The 19,230-nt window shown below is 30.9% G+C and overlaps 2 protein-coding genes across 2 annotated transcripts; one reads left to right on the forward strand and one right to left on the reverse strand.

Annotated features, from left to right (window-relative positions):
* Positions 1 to 9,771: 9,771 nt before the first annotated feature.
* On the forward strand, positions 9,772 to 11,116 carry LOC111280289 (transcription factor DYT1-like). Its single transcript, XM_022867498.2, has 5 exons — positions 9,772 to 9,972; positions 10,087 to 10,260; positions 10,384 to 10,560; positions 10,878 to 10,975; positions 11,059 to 11,116. Exons 1-5 carry the CDS (start codon positions 9,772 to 9,774, stop codon positions 11,114 to 11,116), a joined length of 708 nt encoding a protein of 235 aa, XP_022723233.2.
* Positions 11,117 to 13,404: 2,288 nt separating this feature from the next.
* Positions 13,405 to 15,182, reverse strand: LOC111281018 (uncharacterized). Its single transcript, XM_022868577.2, has 2 exons — positions 14,143 to 15,182; positions 13,405 to 13,880 (listed from the first exon to the last, which is right to left on the reverse strand). The coding sequence occupies exons 1-2, from the start codon at positions 14,573 to 14,575 to the stop codon at positions 13,825 to 13,827; spliced, it is 489 nt and encodes a 162-aa protein (XP_022724312.2). The 5' UTR covers positions 14,576 to 15,182; the 3' UTR covers positions 13,405 to 13,824.
* Positions 15,183 to 19,230: the final 4,048 nt, after the last annotated feature.

Here is a 19,230-nt window from a genome sequence, read left to right on the forward strand (position 1 = left end):
AAAACTTTAGGATTTCATCCAAAGTTTTAAAGCTTTTCATTCAAGTTTAAAGATTCATATTCGATAGATTTTAGAGTTTTACATCTAAATTCAAAGGTTCTCTTTCAAAAAATTTGGGGTTCACATCCAAGAGTTCAAAGCTTCTCATTCAAGTTCAAAGATTCACATTCAATATATTGTAGAGTTTTACATCTAAATTCAAAGGTTCTCATTCAAAAAATTTAGGGTTCACATCTAAAAGTTTAAAACTTCTTATTCAAGTTCAAAGATTCACATTCGATGCTTCAAATATTTACATTAAAAAACTTTAGAGATTCACACAAATTCTCAAGATTCTTATTTAACACTCAAAAACAAAGATTCTCATTCAAAGATTCTCATTTAAAACTTTTTAAAGATTCTCATTTAAAATTTCTTAAAGATTCTCATTTAAAACTTCTTAAAAATTCTCATTTAAAATTTCTTAAAAATTCTCATTTAAAACTCTTTAACGATTTTCATTTAAAACTTCTTAAAGATTCTCATTTAAAACTTATTGAAGATTCTCATTTAAAACTCCTTAAAGATTTTCAAAATTTTTAAAATTAAAAAAGCTTCTTTAAAAGGCTCTACAACTTTAGAACTCTAAATGTTTTCTTCATAAAACATTTTTCCATTTGAGGATTCCCAACCTTATCTTAAAAAGCTTTCCTCAAAATGTTCAAAATTTTTTATCTTGAAAATTCTCAATCTTTCATCAAAATCAAAATTTTGTATATAAAGAATGTCATAATAATGATGCAAATGTTTTCTAAATGATGCAAATGTAATAATCTAGATTCTCATAATAATGCAGATGTCATATTCTAACCATGATTCAAATGTTTACTATATAAGGCAAATGCATGGCCAACCAAGATTCAAATATTCAACAAATTATATACATGTATTATTTAGACAACAATGCAAGTGCAATGCTTGTAATACAGTTGTCACTAACATTAATGTCATAAAATTCTAGTTAATTATGGTAATATGTTTTTTAAAACTCCCCCATCTCGCATTTACTTTTTAGCATCTTGGCACTAACAATTTTAGAACAAATTTTATCAATTCATCCATATTATTTTCATCATTTGATCATAACTTGCAAGCTTCTCAGTACTAGTAATTTCAGAACAAATTTCGTCCACTGATCCACATTACTTCTATCATTTGATCACAACTCATAAGTTTTTTAGTACGAACAATATCAGAACAAATTTCACCCACTAATCCATATTATTTCCATCATTTGATCATAACTCATAGGTTATATCGATTGATCCATTACTATATTCATCACTTGATTACCCTTTGTGTCCTTTCAAATCACCTTTTTAGGCATCTTCCATCTTTTTATTTTTTTGCCTATATTATCTTAGATTTTTTTTCAAATGAATGCAAGAATCTTTTCTAAATATTATCATTCATTGATTATCATTTCAATTTTTGACAAATATAATGCAATCATATATTTTTTTGATTTATTATGGGGATACAAAAATAAGATAGTACAAAGTGAATTGAGAGAAAGGTAATCAATACAAGAACAAGTCTAGTAAAAATAATAAATGGGTAAAAGAACAAATTCAAAGCAGATCACTAAAGATGATATTGTATAACAATATCTAAATAATAAATATTCAGACAATTCTTAACATTAATCTATAATTTTTTTTAAAAAAACTTATTCCATTGATTTTCGAACTCATTTTGAGCTTATCAAATTTTACCTCAGTTTCAGAAGATCTTCGGATGACATTTGATCTTTCATAATTAAATTGTTCATCTAACTCTAAGCTCAGAGGTTTTTCTACTAAAATCGTCTTTTTAAGTTTTTAATTTAAGTTTTCTTTTTTTATTATTTTTTTTCATTTTTTTCACATTCCTCATTTTTCACCTTTTTCAGTTTTTCTTCATTTCTTCATTTTTTTTTCATTTTTTCATTCTTTTTCTTCATCTATTATTGATATTGCCATACATTAATCACAAAAGCATAAAACATAGCATGATTCACTTGCTCCATCATAAGTATGACTTAGCCTAACATATGATCATTTAATTCAAGTATTCACATTTAATCAAAATAGACTTTTAAGGGTTATAATGTAGGCTATGGTGAGGGCTCATGAAAGAAATTGATAAAATAGGCTCAAAACATATTTTTAAAGGGTTCAAACCAAAAGATCATTTCTCATCATGTGATGTAATTTGGCACTTGCCCCATTCTATATCATTTCACTACTTTTTTTTTTGTTTTTTTTCATCTTACTTCTCACAAAATGATTCTCATTACTTTGTCCCAAATCATTTGTGGCATTTATTTTTTTTATAAAGGATTCTTGTTTCTTTTTTATTTTTTTAACTCTCTATCTTTAAGGCTTTTTATAATCTTTTATCTTTTTTCAAGTATTTTTTTCTTAAAATTTACCCCACAGAATGAATAGTGATCCTTGTTTGGGGTTATTTAAAAAAAAAAATCATAATAGGCTCAAAAGGGTACTAATATATGGTTTTATGAATGGTAAAAAAAATATGACCATTTTTTTATCTCAAACGTGAATGCTTTTTTTGAGGATCATCTATTGAACAAATAAAAACTTATGGATCTTTATAAATGACTGCATATCTTTAAAACATATCTATTTTATATCTGCTAACAACTTACTTTTTTTGTTAAAATAGTCTCCACAGATCAATATAAATGAGTTCTTAAAATTAAATCTCAGAATTATTGTTATTATTATCTAAACATTCATCATTAAGAATGAGAATAAAAAGACATGTGAAAAAAACTAAAAATTAAATAGTGGTCGGGATGAAAGAGAAAATATAATGAAATGCATCATACTTGTCTTTTATTAGAATGATAAAAAATAAAATCTTATTACATAGAAAAATCCTAACATTACTCTGAAAGAAATCCCAAAATGATAAGCAACATCTAACCAGCCTTAACATCCTCGTCCAATTCAAAATTATGCCCTTGTACGATCAGGTGAAAGATTTTTATTGACATTTTACCCTAATAATTTGTCGAAACTCATCAAGTCTTTATAGATTAAACTTTGCACCTTGTTTTTGAAAGCAAGATAAGTTTTAATAAAATGACCAACATTTCTATTATGATAATCTCATGTCGCATTAGCATCATACCATTTTAGATAAGGTGGCTTCAATGGTTCTAAAATAATTAGAGATACCAAGTCATTCTTAACTAGTTCTAGGAATAACTTAGTCTAAGTCATGAGAATAGGATCAATATAGGCTCTTTCTTGGTTGTTTTAAGATCTCTTTAAATTACTCACTTGATTGTTAGGCTTTAAAGTTGATGCAGTGATATGACTAGACCCATATACAGATACTTGAAAGACTGATTGATAGATTTATGGGTAAGCTAATTGTAGATATGGTTGGTAAGGGGTCTGCACAATACCATTAACTGTGGGATATTAAATAGGATGAACAGGCAGTGGATATAAAGCATAGCTTCTAAATTATTGTCAATTAAAATTCACAGCTTGGGCTTTAATTTTTTTTTTTAGGAAACTCTCCTTTCTTGATGGTTTTTCTTTTTTGGAGCTTACCACTCTTGATGGTATTTTCAATAATTTCTCTTGAAATCACTATATCAATGAAGTTTTTCGTTGCATTTCTATCATATTTTTATAATAGAAAGATTTTAAAGTTCTTACAAATAACACTGTGATCTTTTTCTTAGTTAAAGGTGATTAAACTTGAGTAGCTATGTCCTTCCACCTTTGAGCATACTCCTTAAATGATTCGATTGCTTTTTTCTCTATATTATGCAAAGCTAGAAGATCAGGAGCTAAATCTTTTATATATAGATATTAACTAATGAAGTCGCGAGCCATATCACTTTAGGACTGAATGTGGGTCCTGTCCAACTGGATGTATCACCTAGCAATAGAGCCAATGAGGTTGTCTTAAAATACATGTTTTAATAGTTTCTTATTATTAGCATGGGTAGCTATTTTCTAGCAGTACATGGTGATATGGGTCTTTAGACACTTTATACCATTATATTTTTCAAACTCTGAAATCTAAAATTTAGAGGAATACTAATATCTAGGACTAAACAAAACCCAACCGCATCAACAGAACCATAAAAATCAATTTTCTCTACTACTTGCAACATTTTCTCGAGCGTATTTATCTTTTTGTCTGCTATTAAGTCTTTCAGTGACTCACCTTTTTTTGGTTTTAATTTTTTTTCTTTTAGATAATCCAAATCAGGGATTTAGATTGGTTTCACTACCTTCTTAATAAAACAAGATTTATATAACTCTAGTAATGCTTTGGATTTAAAGTTGATGGCATTTCAGAGTATGTATACCCTATAAGGTATATGAACTACTGTGGTGGTGCATCTTATGTAAGCTGGGCTTGTTGTAAACCCTAACCAATAGGGTGCAAAGGATCAGTCACCTCTTGTAAAGAATGGTCATGTTGGCTAATGTTTTCTTCCATACCCTTCCATTTATTTAACTTATTCAAAGCCTCCAAAATCTTACTCAACTCACCTTCAAGCTTCTTTTGAGCTTTCTTTATCTTTTCAAGATGATTGAAATTTTTTTATTTTATTTGTCTAACTCAAGCTCTTGTGTTGTATTGGTGAGTTGATTGTGTGGGGTTCTTGGTTGGTGGAGCTATCCTTGAATATTGAGTATTACAATTATGTCATTATTAGAAATGCTATGCTTTATATTCAATATTTTAATGCATGAATGTAATGGACTAATATTATGCAGCTATGAGATTAATTTATCAATATTTCTTATATGACAATGATGCAAATGCACAATGTTAAACATAATAATGAAATGATGCATGGAATTAAATGGAAACACTAATTGAAATGATGCAAATGCACAAAGTCAAACAAATAAAATTGTTAGATAATCAATATATCACACAAATTATTTTTTCTTGTATCCTAACTTAGGGTTACATCTAGCAACATATAGAAAAGGCTCTATTTTAAAATTGACCTCTTAGGTGTAAATTATATACTAGGTTAGGTGATTTTGACCACTAAATATTCTCAAATTGTTTCTTACATCATTGTCTATTATAGACTAATAAGGCATTTCAATTTTCACCTATCACAAGCTACCAACGTAAAGGATTTAATTTGAGTGAGAGTATTTCGTTAGCCATTACGAAGATTATCATCTCACGAGAGTGTAGATACTTTACTTCTTCCTAAGAGGGACGAAGCCTGGGTGTAAAGCCCATGTAATACAAATGCATATGATAGTGTGTGTGAAGAAACATAAAATTTTCAATCCCATAAATTAAGACAAAAAAGAAAAAAAAATGTTAGTAAACAAATAACATAATCATTACATTTTAAAACCATATGATAGTGTGTGTGAAGAAACATAAAATTTTCAATCCCATAAATTAAGACAAAAAAGAAAAAAAAAATGTTAGTAAACAAATAACATAATCATTACATTTTAAAACCATTAGATCAGAGGATAGGACAAATTTAAAATTTATGGCCCAACTCTCTAGCAATTGCCAATGAAGTTATCAAACTATCATAACGTATAGATTCATAAATCTATAGCTACACTTAATAAGAGGAGTCATCACAAATATTTTTTAACTAGGTGTGATTGGCTACCTAATGAATCTATCTTTTTAAGAAGCTCTTAAGATTGACTAAGAGTCCCTAAAAAATAGGTTCTAACCTTCTAAATAAAACTAGGTTTGAGAGTTCGATTGCATATGAGAAAAGTTATAGCACCCTCACAATGCTCATTCTAAAATGGTACCATTTAATTTTAAATTATCGTAATATCTTGAGTCTAATGGTCTTAAATTTAATATTGAATATTATAAATAACTTTTAAAATTTTGCACCAATCTGTTAGAATTTTTAAAAATTTTTCTCACTTCAAGAGTATTCAAGAATTCTATTTGTTTTCTTAAAAATGCTCCATTGTCGGAAAAAGATTAATCATTTTTATTTTTTATTATTGAAAATATATCTAATTATTTCACAATTTGGACCAAATTAGAAATATCTTCTCACCTAAAAATCTCTTAGATAATCAACCATTTGCAATTATTAATAATTTCATCCTTGGGATTTATTTTTATTTTTTCATTTCTAAATTTTCCATAATTTGGGCTAATTTAGAATTTTTTTTTATTTCTAAATTTTTCACCATTTAGGTCTATTTAAAAAAAAATTTTATCTTTGAAAAGAAAATAATACGACAATTATTTTTTGAAGTTTCATTTAAATTCTTTCACCAATTGGGACAAATTTAAAGAAATTTCTTACCTAGAGAATTTATCATTTGAATTTTTAATATTCTTATCTTTGGATAATTATCAAATATTTCAAAAAAAAATTTGTATTTGAAAAAGGATACAATTACTTTTATTGAAATTTCATGTAAATTATTCCACCATTTGAAACAGATTTAGATAAATTTTTCACCTATAGATTTCTCAGAGAATTTACCATTTGAAATTTCTAAGAATTTCATGCTTAGGTAATTAGTATTTAATTCCAAAATTTTTATTAAAATTTTTTATTTTTTTAAATTAAAAATAAATATTAGTTATTATTGAAACTTTATCTAAATTATTTCACTATTTGTAATAAATTTAGAAAATAAATTTCTCACCTAAAAATTTTATAAAAATTTATCATTGAAATTTCTCAAAATTCTATCGTTAGGTAATTAGTTTTTATTTTCAAAAAATTATTTCGTTTTATATTTTTTAATTTTTTTAATTTTTTCTAAAATTTAATCATGTGAAAATACTTTTAAAATAAATAAATAAATAAAATAAAAACCAAAACAGAAAAATAGTTTGGCTCAACTGAAAAACTTAACTCGGCTGCAGGCAGAGGAAGCAGTTGGAATGGCACAATTCACGACTCGACTCGGTTGGAGCTAAGGACAGGGATACAAGTTAAAAGCGGGTCAAGCACTACGAGTCGGGTTACTTGCTAAAAAATACGTGAATCTTGGGTTTCTTAAATGTCCAAAATGGCATTGTTTAATAGCAGTATAAAAGATCAAATTCTTACTTTTTTTCTTAAAATTTTCTTTCTCTCTCTCTCTCTCTCTCTTTCTCTCCTCTTCTCTATTTCTCTCTAGAACCTAAAAAACACTAGTTGAATCTTCATTAGATTATGAAAAACTCATTGGAATCTGGGTTGAGTCATCGGAATTCAATTTTCATCAGAATCTTTAACTGGATTCTGAAAAACTCACTGAAAAATTCAAATGTCAATGAAATCTTTATCAAAATCTGAAAAAAAAATGCCAAAATCTAGAACTTTTCTAGAAAAATTTTCAAAAAAAAAAAAATCTTCTTTTTTAAACCAAAAATCTCCAAAAAAAAACCTCGTATTCTCTAGCTTCCTTTGTGTGTATTTTTTCTATGTCTTTTCTCTGATCTGTATGTGTATAATTATAGGGTTTTGATCCAAAGAAGCCTATACTCGAAAAGACTTCCAATTCCCTTTAAATTCAAACTTTAATTCTAAATTTATCCCAAATTTGATAACTCCAAAAAAATAATCTTAAACAAATCCAACCACCTTAAAGTTTCACTTAATTTTTTATTTTTTATTTTTGTTTTTATTTTTATTAACAAAAACAATTAAACTCTTAATTGATTGTGGTGTCTATAATAAGAATGACAACTAATTATAAGGATTTGCTTGTAATTAAAAATCAAATGTTAATTTCATTTACTTATAGCATGAAGGCACGTATAGGCATAATGGGTTGAAGTTTTTGAAAACATCTACGTCTTGCTCTAGTTAATAGATACCGCATGAAGTAGACAAGATAAACGTGGAAAAGCCATCATGAAAACGATGCCAGTGGGCTACGAACAACTGTGGTTTGATCAGTCCAGAGTTGAAAATCATTAACACTTTCGGCTTAACAGTTAGGAGGCTTCGGTTCATATTGCTTCTCGCCCATATCCATCTTAATTCATCGGCTTTTCAGTGGATCATTTTTTTTAACTGGGTCAATACGTAGCCCAAACCGTATTAAAAAATACGATAAACTGGAACAAGCATGTAATATAACCACAAAAAATGAAAGGAAAAAAAAAAAACACTATCTTTGACGATTCATGCATGGCACATTAAACCACTTAAAGCAAGTACACAACTTTGGCATGACATTGCGTATCTTTGTCTTTAGACCACAATAGTTTGTACTTCAAAGTGGAAGCGAATACATATCTGCCTTGGCAAAAGCCTCACAGATTTTGTACTTTCCAGTCAATGATGCTAACCGTTAACTGCCCAAGACATGAAAGTAACACTGACCAAGATTGAAGCAAACACATAATTACTAATCTCTCTTTTTACTTCTGTAATTTTTTAGTTAGATGTTGAATTGCCTGATAAAACCCATTATTATAATCATATATATATATATATATATATATATGTCCATATTTTAGGAATGTAAGAGAAGTTTGTTAATATTAATATAAAAACTTTTGGGCTTGCAAATTTATCCAAATAAAAGGGCAAGTTTATTAATTTATTGGCTAAATATTCAATTTTGTCCTTTAACATTTGGGAGATTGTTCAATTCAAGACATAATTTTCAATTTTAACAATTCAGGGCTTAATTTACTCAAGATTTAACAATTAATCCTTTGAGAAATGAAATTTGATATGTGTCGTACATCCGTTGTTTGTTTTGCCAAATGACTATTATTCCTACCAAATAAAACAAACAATATGACATGTAAGACGCCGGCATGTAAAGTAAAATTTTTAAAAGAAAAAAAATCCATTTTCTCAAAAAAAAAAAATTTTCTTTCAATTTTCTTATGTAATCAGGATTTGCTTGACCAATGATTCTTCTTCTTTCTTATCATTCTCATCATTATCATCACCGTCGTGTGTTATCAAAGCACCACCACTACCATCCCTATATTGTATCCATATTAACTGAGAAATTAGCTCAAACCCACATTTATTTTCATCAGCAATACAAAGGAAATGGATGCCTATACCCTTCAATCTCAGAGTTCATGAACCCAAATAAATTCGCTCTTGTAACTCATAATAAATTTAATTTTATTGTCATTACATGAATAAAAATCATAAAAAGCTGAGATCATTTGAAACCTGAAAAAAAGAAACCTAAAAAAAGTCCAGAATAAAAGTCAATCTTGTAAATTCCCAAGGAGCTCGAGTAACTTATAAAAGGTTTGAGTTCTTAGATTTGAGTTTAACCTTTTTGGTGATTTTGAGTTTGTGTTTCTTCTTGAAATGTACATATTGAAACAGATGCATTTGAGTAAAAATTTACAAGGAGTAAAAAATTAAATTAAATATTTCACGTCACCCAAGGTAACACGATTTAACAGTATGTGTATTACAATCACCAAATTTCATGTAAAAAGTCCTTATTAGTTAGATCCCACATAGAAAAAGTTCTTAGTTGTTAAACTTAAAAGATTAGGTCCTGATTTGAATAACCCTTCAAATATTAGAATTAAATTGAGCATTTAGCAAAATTCATTGCTGTCTCCAACAAGCAAACATAACCGCCAAGATTCTCTCTCAAACGATCTCGTTGTGACCTTGTGAGAATCATGTATATGTAACGGTTCTCCCCAATGTCCAAGTTGTAGTTTTGTCAGTGCTTGCTCTTCCCTCTGCATTTTTTAACGTATCGTGATCCAAAGACCACTAGCAAGACTCCATGGACCATGGATATGGAATTTGTAGGCTCTGACATGACTATATTATCCATAACTGACCCAGGTCCTAGCAGAGGAAGGGCGGGGCGGAGAAAGCTTGAAGATGGTGATAACAAAGAACTCAAATCAAAGAACCTCCATGCCGAGAGACGAAGGAGGCAGAAACTCAGTGATAGGCTATTGACTCTGCGTTCAGTTGTCCCAATAATCACAAATGCAACTACCCAAAACCATACATTTTTATATCTTCACATTTCAAATTTCCAATTTGCTAACTTCACAATGTTTTGTCACATCTACTAGTAACAACCCTCTTGTTCCTGATTCTAGATGAACAAAGCAACAATAATTGAGGATGCAATTACTTACATCCAAGAACTGCAGAAGACTTCACAGGTTCTCAGTGACCAGCTACTCGAAATGGAAAAATCATCTGGAGAGGGAAGAAATTCAAAGAGAACTGAAGTTGATGCTGCAGAAGATATGAAGAAATGTGGGATAAAGGTTGTTCACCCCTTTTTTGTTCATGAGTCATAGTCACATTATAATTGTTTTTATCTCCAATATGATCTTTTTCACTCAACATATAACTCTATCGATATTCCATTTCCATTGTGATGTTTATAGGAAGAAGTTCAGGTGATCAATATTGATGGGAACAAGCTTTTATTAAAGATTATCCTGGAGAAGAAAAGGGGTTGCTTCACTAAATTGATGGAGGCCATGAATTATCTTGGTTTTGAGCTCAGTGAAACCAATGTTACCACCTTTAAAGGAGCAATGCTTTTTTCATCCTGCGTACAGGTGAGTTTAGCTTGCAGAAACCTTAACATCCCCTCCTCTGTATGACCATGTGATGGCAACAAACCAAAAATTGGTACAAAACCCTTATCCCCCATGTATTATTGGACTTTGCCCCCTTTTTCAGTGAAATATCAAATATCTCATTTTTTTTACTTTTTTAAAAGGAAACAAAAAATGAAAACGAAATATTGTCCATGTAGTACGTACTGTGGTTGTGATGTGCACCATCCCAAAGCTCACATCTCTATCCTTTGTGTAGTTTTATAAACCTAAAGATTGGCAAGCTAAAGGTAATGTTACATTTATTATGATTTCAGGGAGCTTATGGGGATAATCTCATGGTTAAGCAGACCCAGGAGTTTCTGTCAGAGATCATCAGAAGAATGAGAAACTGTTCTGAATGTGCTATTGATGAGTCTCTCTGATTTGTGAATTTGGGAAGACAACTTCCAGGATTATAGTTTATTTATCTAATATTTATAACATACTGAATTATAGCAGTAAAAATATGACTCAAAGAATTTTATTGCTTATCGTGGTTGAGAGGAAACCTTGATTAATTTTAAGTCTGGATGTTGAGAACAATAAAGAAAAAAAAGGTTGCATGATTATTTTAGAAATCTAATTCCCCTGTTTCCTGACAGACATTAAATTGAACTTGATGCTGACTATTATTGTCTGATTGTTTACATTTTGAAATAATGATCAATCATCCTGCTGGGAGAAAGTTGGAGAATATATACAGAAGACATTGATTTAAAACTATCACAAGAAAATACTAGTAATTAGCGACTTTAAGTTAAAGAAATAAACTTCATGAAGAAAGTTTGATGGCTTTGTTGAAACCGATTTTCTAGCTTGGGTGAAGTTGACTGATGGTCAATCTTCTCTCCATCCTAAGGCAAGCGACTAATTCGTTGAAAGCAATCGTATGAAACACAGTTGTTATTTCTTGTCATTTTGTTGATTCCTCGCATTCTATACAGTTTACCAAAATTGAATAGTGTCGGAGAGTAAACCTTTAGATCTCCCCCGAATATACCTTCCCGAACACCACCTCCCCTCATAAAGCATTATTCAAAGATCATGAGATCAATATTCAAACAAACGGAACAGTTGTTTCCGAGTGTTCAAACCAACATGCCACTAACCCTCATAAAATAATTTACAGAGTCAAGATACAGTCCAAGCTTCCTTCTCTATGTGTATGACCAACCCTGCTTTCTTGGCAAGATTTAAAGTTATACCACTTCCATTTGAGTTTCATGGCTCCGTTTCGACACCTTTGCATTGTTTTAGCAGCCGAGTCTTTTAGCTTTATTTTCAAGTTTCAAGCAGCAGATGGTTCCAGGCTCATCCCACCAGATCAAGCTGGGACAGAAGCTGATCCACCGGATGTTGCAGTGGTAGCAGAGGCCCCAGTAATTAGAGCGATCGGGAAGCATTATTCTTCTGCTAAGTCTGCAGCGGGCGGAGATGTCATCCTCGGTGGATTTGTAATGGCTCTGGTGGTGGTAGTTGTTTGCTACCTTCGCGTCACAAGAAGGAGCCAAAATGCCGATGCCTAGTTTTCAAAGGCCTTGCTTTGAGTGTTACGATTTATGAAACATAAACTACTTGCAGTCCCCAAGCTTCTCATACTGTTTTGGACGAGGTTAGATTTTCATAGTCAGGCAAGTGCTTGATACAAATTTTAAGATTACACAACCTCGGAGCATGATAGAGTACATTAATATACATTATTGCTTCATTTTTACTGTTTTTGAACTTTTAATTCAATGATTTGGTAGTGTCTTACCATTTTGAAAGCCTATCAATTGAACATTGATCTGTAAAAGTATGGGCTCACATAATTTTTTTTTTATATAAATGATATTTTATTAATCCAAAGAAGCAAGAAGAACTTGCTATCCGTCAACAATTCAAAAAAATAACATGAGAAAATTTTTATACAATCCTCATATTTTTACATACCAAATTACCAAAGAGATCTTCGATATATTTTACAAATTTGAAAAGACAAAACTTTACATCAAAACTAAATTGAAAGTTTTATACCTGGAATACCGAATAGCCCAATCAAGCTGTTGCTGCCAGTTTTGAATCCTACCATCAAAGCCACACACTTTACTGAAACCAGATGCCAAACCTTGTTTGAGAAGTGATAAGAAAAGTTTTGAATCCTGGGGTTCGTAATCGTGATTAATTAGTTTAGTGTAATAATCATGGATAATATGTTTCCAAGTGATTATGATTTAACTATAGTTGATCTGATTTTCAAACAAATGACTGGTCGCTGGTCCCACTATCTTCAGCTAACAGATTGATAGGAAAAACTAGTTGCTATATGTGTATGCTTATTCTTACGGTACAATCTAGACGGTCAACATCAACCTTTTTTCTTTTTTTTTTTACGTTAAAAAACTTGGTAATTTTCTTTTGCGTTTTATGTGATGAAGATCACTGCCAAATCCCAAAGTAGGGTCACCAAGAGGGGAATTTTCTACTTTTTGATATGAAGTGCTGCTAAGGTGGGGATTCGTTCTTAACTTATTGAAGTATTGTTTGATTTAACTCTAGAATTTTACAATTTTATTTTACAAGCTTTTCGAGTATAGGTTAAAATTTTAATTTATATAGTATAATAGATATTTAGAATATCTCAAAGTAAAATTAAAATATCATAAATTTTTTTGTTAAAACATAATATTTCTATCAAATTCAAAATAAAATACATAAAATCAGGATTACATTAAATATTGAAATTCTTGAAATTTATAACATTTAATTCTTATAAAAATTTTAAAAATAACTCTCATAATGTAATACTTAATTTTTTTTTATTGTCAATTGCTATAATATTTGTAAAAATTCATGTAAAATTTACGAAATATTATCCGTTGTGATCATAAATCTTATAATTTGATCTCATAATAAATGCTTTCAAATATAAATTTAAATCTCAAATGAGTAAATTTCGCATGAGAAGAGTAATTTAATGCTTGAACTCAAAACAAAATCCTAACATTTTGCTTGGAAAACTAACAAGAGGTAATTTAGTAAACAGAAAAGCGAGAGATAAATAATTCAAGATCTTTTTTATATACAATTTTATGAACTCCTAAAATTTTGTCAGTTGATTACAAAATCTCATCTTCCATCTTCCATTTTTAGATCCTACAAAGATCTTCTACAAACTCTAAAGAAGGAAAATAAAAAACAAAAGGCCAAAAAAAAAAAACAAAACAAAATCTCTAAGAATTTTCATCTCGTGAGATCGAATTCCTTCTTCTTCCTTCCAATTTTCTCTGCCAAAACTTCTGCATTTAACAGCCAAAATTTTACATGATTTAAGAACATTTTTAATTCACAAGATTCAGACAAACATAATAAAGAACACAATCCTAAGAAAACATAATAAATTTAAAGTTCTAGACTGATTATTTTAAACCCAAAACAGAGGGAATAAGCAGAATAAAAGAAACAAATAATTATAAACAAATTCATGCTCCAAATCAATCATGAAAAAAACACTAACAAAACCAATGAGGATCAGAAGGATTAGAGAGAGAAAAAGATTACCTTGAGGCTTGCAAACAGGAGGGTTTTCAAAGAGAGAAAGAGAGAGTTGCTTGTAAGCAAGACCAATATCAAACAAGATAAGCCCAGAAGAAGGATCAGTCACTATGATACCTTTAACAGGCAACCACAAAAATAGTTCTTCCTGCGAGAGCCCTTCAAGCCCCACAAGCCCGCCATAGCTAAGGTTAGCTCTCACCACACGGTCAAAGTATACTCTTCCATCAAACTTGGCCATGCATGGGCTTTCCAGGTGCACTTCCAGGCGACCATCAAGGTCAAGTTCGTAGGATTTAACATTGTCCGGGAAGAGACCTATAGGCAGGCCTTGACTCTGGAGGAGTTCTTGTATGGAGAAGGAGGCTGTGAAAGGGAGGAGGAGAAGAAACAGAAGGAAGAAAGATATGGGTCTCAGAATTTTCAGAGATGAAGACATTGTTTGGATGATTTTAAAAGACACACACTGAAACTTGAATGCTGAGGTTTTTTCAAGGGTTTTAAACTTTTAATTTTAAGATTGTGTTTTTAGATGTACTACAGAACTGGGTCAATTCTAGGATGGAATATAAAAGTGAGGCCAGAATGCACCGCCTAATTTCTAGGCTGGCAATTTTTAATTTATATTGACTTTACTATCCTTTCTCAATGTCTTATACTTTGTTAATTGTGATTTAAAATCAACATATTTGGAGGGTGATTTGGGAAATCCGAAGTATAAAGTTTGTGAAAGGAATCATAACAATAAACAACAGTTTGTCAATCAGCAAGGCGGCCAACAAATGATCGAGTCAGCAGCTACATATCAGGTTTGAGTTTGACAGCTCAATTACTAATACTAGTTTTGTGATCACTGATGACAATCGCAGCTTAATTCCCATAAAACATGGAAATCTTGACACGCCACAGATTTAAAAAATTACATAACAAGGTTTTTAATTAAGATGATTAACCGGTTGTCAGATTACTAAACAAAATAATTTACATACTTTTTAATCGGTGAAGCCACTTTCCTTCTCTTTATGACTTTTGCTGTTCCTCTAATGATATCATTGTAAATGTATCGATTGAAATATCTGGTGCCTTTTTCTGACTTGCGGCCATACTCTTCATTTTTTTGTAATCTTGCTTTTGTTTGTTATCACCTTCTCCGGCATTGTTTTCTTTAATTAAAGTTCTATAAGTAATTAACTTTCAGTTTCACTGTAGAAATTTTTATGCTGCATTTTTTGGGGTGTGCATTAGTTTTAATTTCAATCTGATATTTGTTAGACCTGAGTTTCCATATTAAACTGAAGAATTTGTATAAGTATCAGAGATGAAGCTGATAAAATTTTCTCAAATGTCACTTATTGATTGTTTATAATTGCAAAGCACCAGTAATGCAAAATGCGGCCACACTCCAGTATGCAAGCTTGGTCTCCTCGGGGACTGGGATCATATTCATTCTTGCAGATGCCACATATTTCCTTTTCTTCCAACATCCTCAATAACAATTGTTGGAAATGGTTGCCCGCCATCACATACAAAATAAAAAGCACAAAATAATTAATGATTGCATCATGTATTAAGCATTTTGTAAATAAGTTAAAACCCAACCAGTGCATTGTTGGTCAAAGAAGGTAATGGCTGCAGCCTGCAAGTTAATGCAAGGCCCATTTATTTACAAATGAAAAGGGTCGAAACCTCTTCCAAGGCCCATTCTCAGTGGACTGGCATATCACAAAAACTTCAACCGCCAATTGACCTTTAGATATGCAGCTTAACCGGAGAAACTGCCCAGAAACATGGTTAATTGTTAGTACTTTGCTGCTATAATTGTCAAATATTAGTCAGTGACTCTCTCACTAGATGCCTTTATTTTCTTCTCTGATTGACCAATAGCAAACGTAATGTATGAAGACTGAATTTAATGTCAGTCGAATTTTATATCTCCGCTTGGAGTACATACAAAAGGTTAGGTTCATTTTACAGCATAACAAGCACACAGTTCAAGGAAATCAAGAAAAGGCCTAGCTGATATACGTCATTGATTACAAAGTGTAGTATCCCAAGTGGAATTGTTTGAGGAAAACTCAATAAACAAAATTAATTCATTATATTATTTATTTAAGTATAATCATTTGACCAAATCTTATATTATATCAGCAGTTCAACCAAACTCTTGTTTTCTGAAAGCAATTAACCAGCTCTTGTTTTCTTATAAAAAATATATGTATTTTGCCCAAGGGATTATTATAAAATTGTCTTCATTGTTTGATCCTTAATCGGCTATCTATAAAAACAAAGGCCTGGTCGACATCCTTGTGTCATGTAAGATAGTGATTGTTCATCTTCAATTTTGGCTTAGGCAAACCAAACTGAATTTTATAGTTTGCAAGTGATTGAATCTTGTAAGTTATTAGAATATTATTTAACTTTTGTTGATGCATCAAAGGACATCAGGATTTTGGGATTTCTAAACATTTATCATAGCTCCTTTAGGCAAAATTATTGTTATGTATATGGTTGCATTAACAATAGTTTCTAATGTTCTTGTTTTCTTGCAATAAAGGTCAAGATCATTAATAAAAATAAAAAATCCTTCACCAAATTCTACAGAGAGCAGTTTAACCTTCCTTTGTGGGTCATTTGGAATGTAGTTGTTGGAGGAAAGCTGCATTGATCACCCTTAAAAGGGTAAGCAGTTATGTCAGGTATTGTTAATATATCTGATAATTAATTGTCTAATCTTGTTTCCCATTCTTAATTATCTCTAATCTCATGTAATACAAAAAGCTTTTCGATATGATTCTTCTTGATCATCATCTTGTATTTGTTTACATTTTCATATAGGGCAAGTTACTTAATCATGTCAACTTCTCTGGAGGATTTAGCTGCACAACTTCAACACATACAAAAATAAACTTATTGGACAAAACCTTTGGCTTTGGTTGCTCAAATACCAGTTTTTTTGGCTAGAACCGGTGAATCACACTTGAAGATTGAGTATGCTGATTATAAAATGCAATATCCACATGATCTGACTTTGGAGTTTTTACATGAATGCTTCACGAGGTAAGAAACAAAAATGTGAACAAGTGATTTCAGATGAGGTAAAGAAGCGTGTGGACAAAAAATTGAGTAGGGAAAGGGAATTGTTTCCCTAGCAATAATGACAAGAAGAAGAATAAGAAAAAGAGTAGGTCCAACCCGTCCCTCTACTCCATTTTACCATCATGAAACCTAAAACAATATTATCTTGAATAACTCCTTCACCTCAGTCCATTGCTTTTGAAATTCCTCTGATCAATTGGAATGGAATTGACCCATCTGCCAGTTCTTTTTCTAAAGTGTAACGATGATGTCAAGCTGTGGGGCTTTTCTTACCAGTTTCATAAGCTTATAGAATATCACAAAATTAGCTCCCAAACGATGTGTGTGAACAAAATAAATATTTGATGGGGATGTATGATTTAATGGAAAAAAATTTTGAAAATTCATGAGGCAATAATTCTCTTTTATTTTAAGAGAATTAGTGATTTAAAGATGTGATTTCAAATTAAATTCAAAAACATTTAATCAATATTTCAAATTGTGAATCATAGTAGTTCAGACTTGAGAAAGAAGCTTGAAATATCGGTGGAAAAGGAAAAGAACTGCATCCACAATAACACATTTCAAAATCCAATGATAGAAGAAAACACAAAGAAAATTTTGAGGTACTCTTTCAGTACATGTTGACCAATGTAAATATATATATATATAATCAAGGACATGTATGAGCAAAAGTTGACAAGGAATGACCTTATTTTAATGTCCTAAAATCATCAGTCTTAAGAATATTAAAGGGGGTATTATCTAGGCACCCCAAATGACTAAAAGAATGTTTTAAATTACATGGGTCAATCATCCATGTCAATCCCACCAAATGGAAGACTAGTTTTTGGGTGACATTTCATAAAATCAACAAAAAAAAATTTATGAATGACCTGTCGTAGGTGGCTTTGGAATTTAGGAGGAATTTTGTTTGGTTGAAAATGCTCAAAAATGCATTTTCAAAGATAATATCAAACCCATAAGAGGATAGAAGTCAATCTAGACAGAGATGGCCATGGAGGGAACATGCATGCACCTAATGCAAAGAGAAGGATTACAAGTTACAATTGAGTTTCATGAAACCCATGGGCTGATCATTTATAACTCATGGGAATTGAAAAAGGGGAAATTATGTAGTGCAACTACCACTAAATAAACATTAAGCCACTTTAACATCATGTTTAGCACAATTTGACAATTTAATAATCTATATATCAATTATCATTTAATTTAAGGGTTAATGTTCAGTTTTCTTCATAGTAAATTAGTAAATAGGGAAGGGAAAAGGTATGTGTAAAAAGAAGAGAGAAGAAGAAAGGGTAAAGGGCGGCTGGCGTTGTCATGGTGTGTGTTTCACCGAGTTTGGGGTTGACCAAATAGGCAAAGCCACCGCACACGTTGGAACCACAAAACACATGGACCATCTTTTTGGGTTTGAACATTTGGAGTCGAACTCTCAAGCCCCAAGTCAGTTAGTCAACCCATGGCCTCATCTCTCCATTAGTTTATTTTGTTCACATTTTGTTGGTATTTGCTCATTTCCCTACTTGTGTCCAACCTGCATGATCGCTTGGGGTTACTTGACCAAGTCACTATTCCTCTCTTCTCACCCATACCTATGTATTTCTCCTTTATTTCTTGCAATCTTTCACACTTCATGATTCCATCAGTATTACATCACTATTGTATATTTCTACATATACATACATGTATTTGATTAAGTATGTACATTTCAAAGCACTGATCAAATCTCTAGGATTCATCACCTTATTCAAGTAAAATAATTATAATTATGACAACCTTGAACAAGTCCGATTTTTTTTGTACATGCATGGTAGGAGTCATAAGAAGCAGGACATGAGCAGTAGGGTCCCCCAAATGGGCAGGTCACTTAGTGAAGAAAGAACATTCCACAATGACAAGAAGACAAGCGAGAAAATCTAAGGGCTTGATGGGTATAAATATATATGATCTACTATCTTTTTGCATTGATGGAAAGTGACCATGCTGTCTTTA

Source organism: Durio zibethinus, chromosome 28 (genome assembly GCF_047325235.1).
Source record: "Durio zibethinus cultivar Kanyao isolate XHJ-2024 chromosome 28, ASM4732523v1, whole genome shotgun sequence".
Lineage (NCBI taxonomy): Eukaryota > Viridiplantae > Streptophyta > Magnoliopsida > Malvales > Malvaceae > Durio > Durio zibethinus.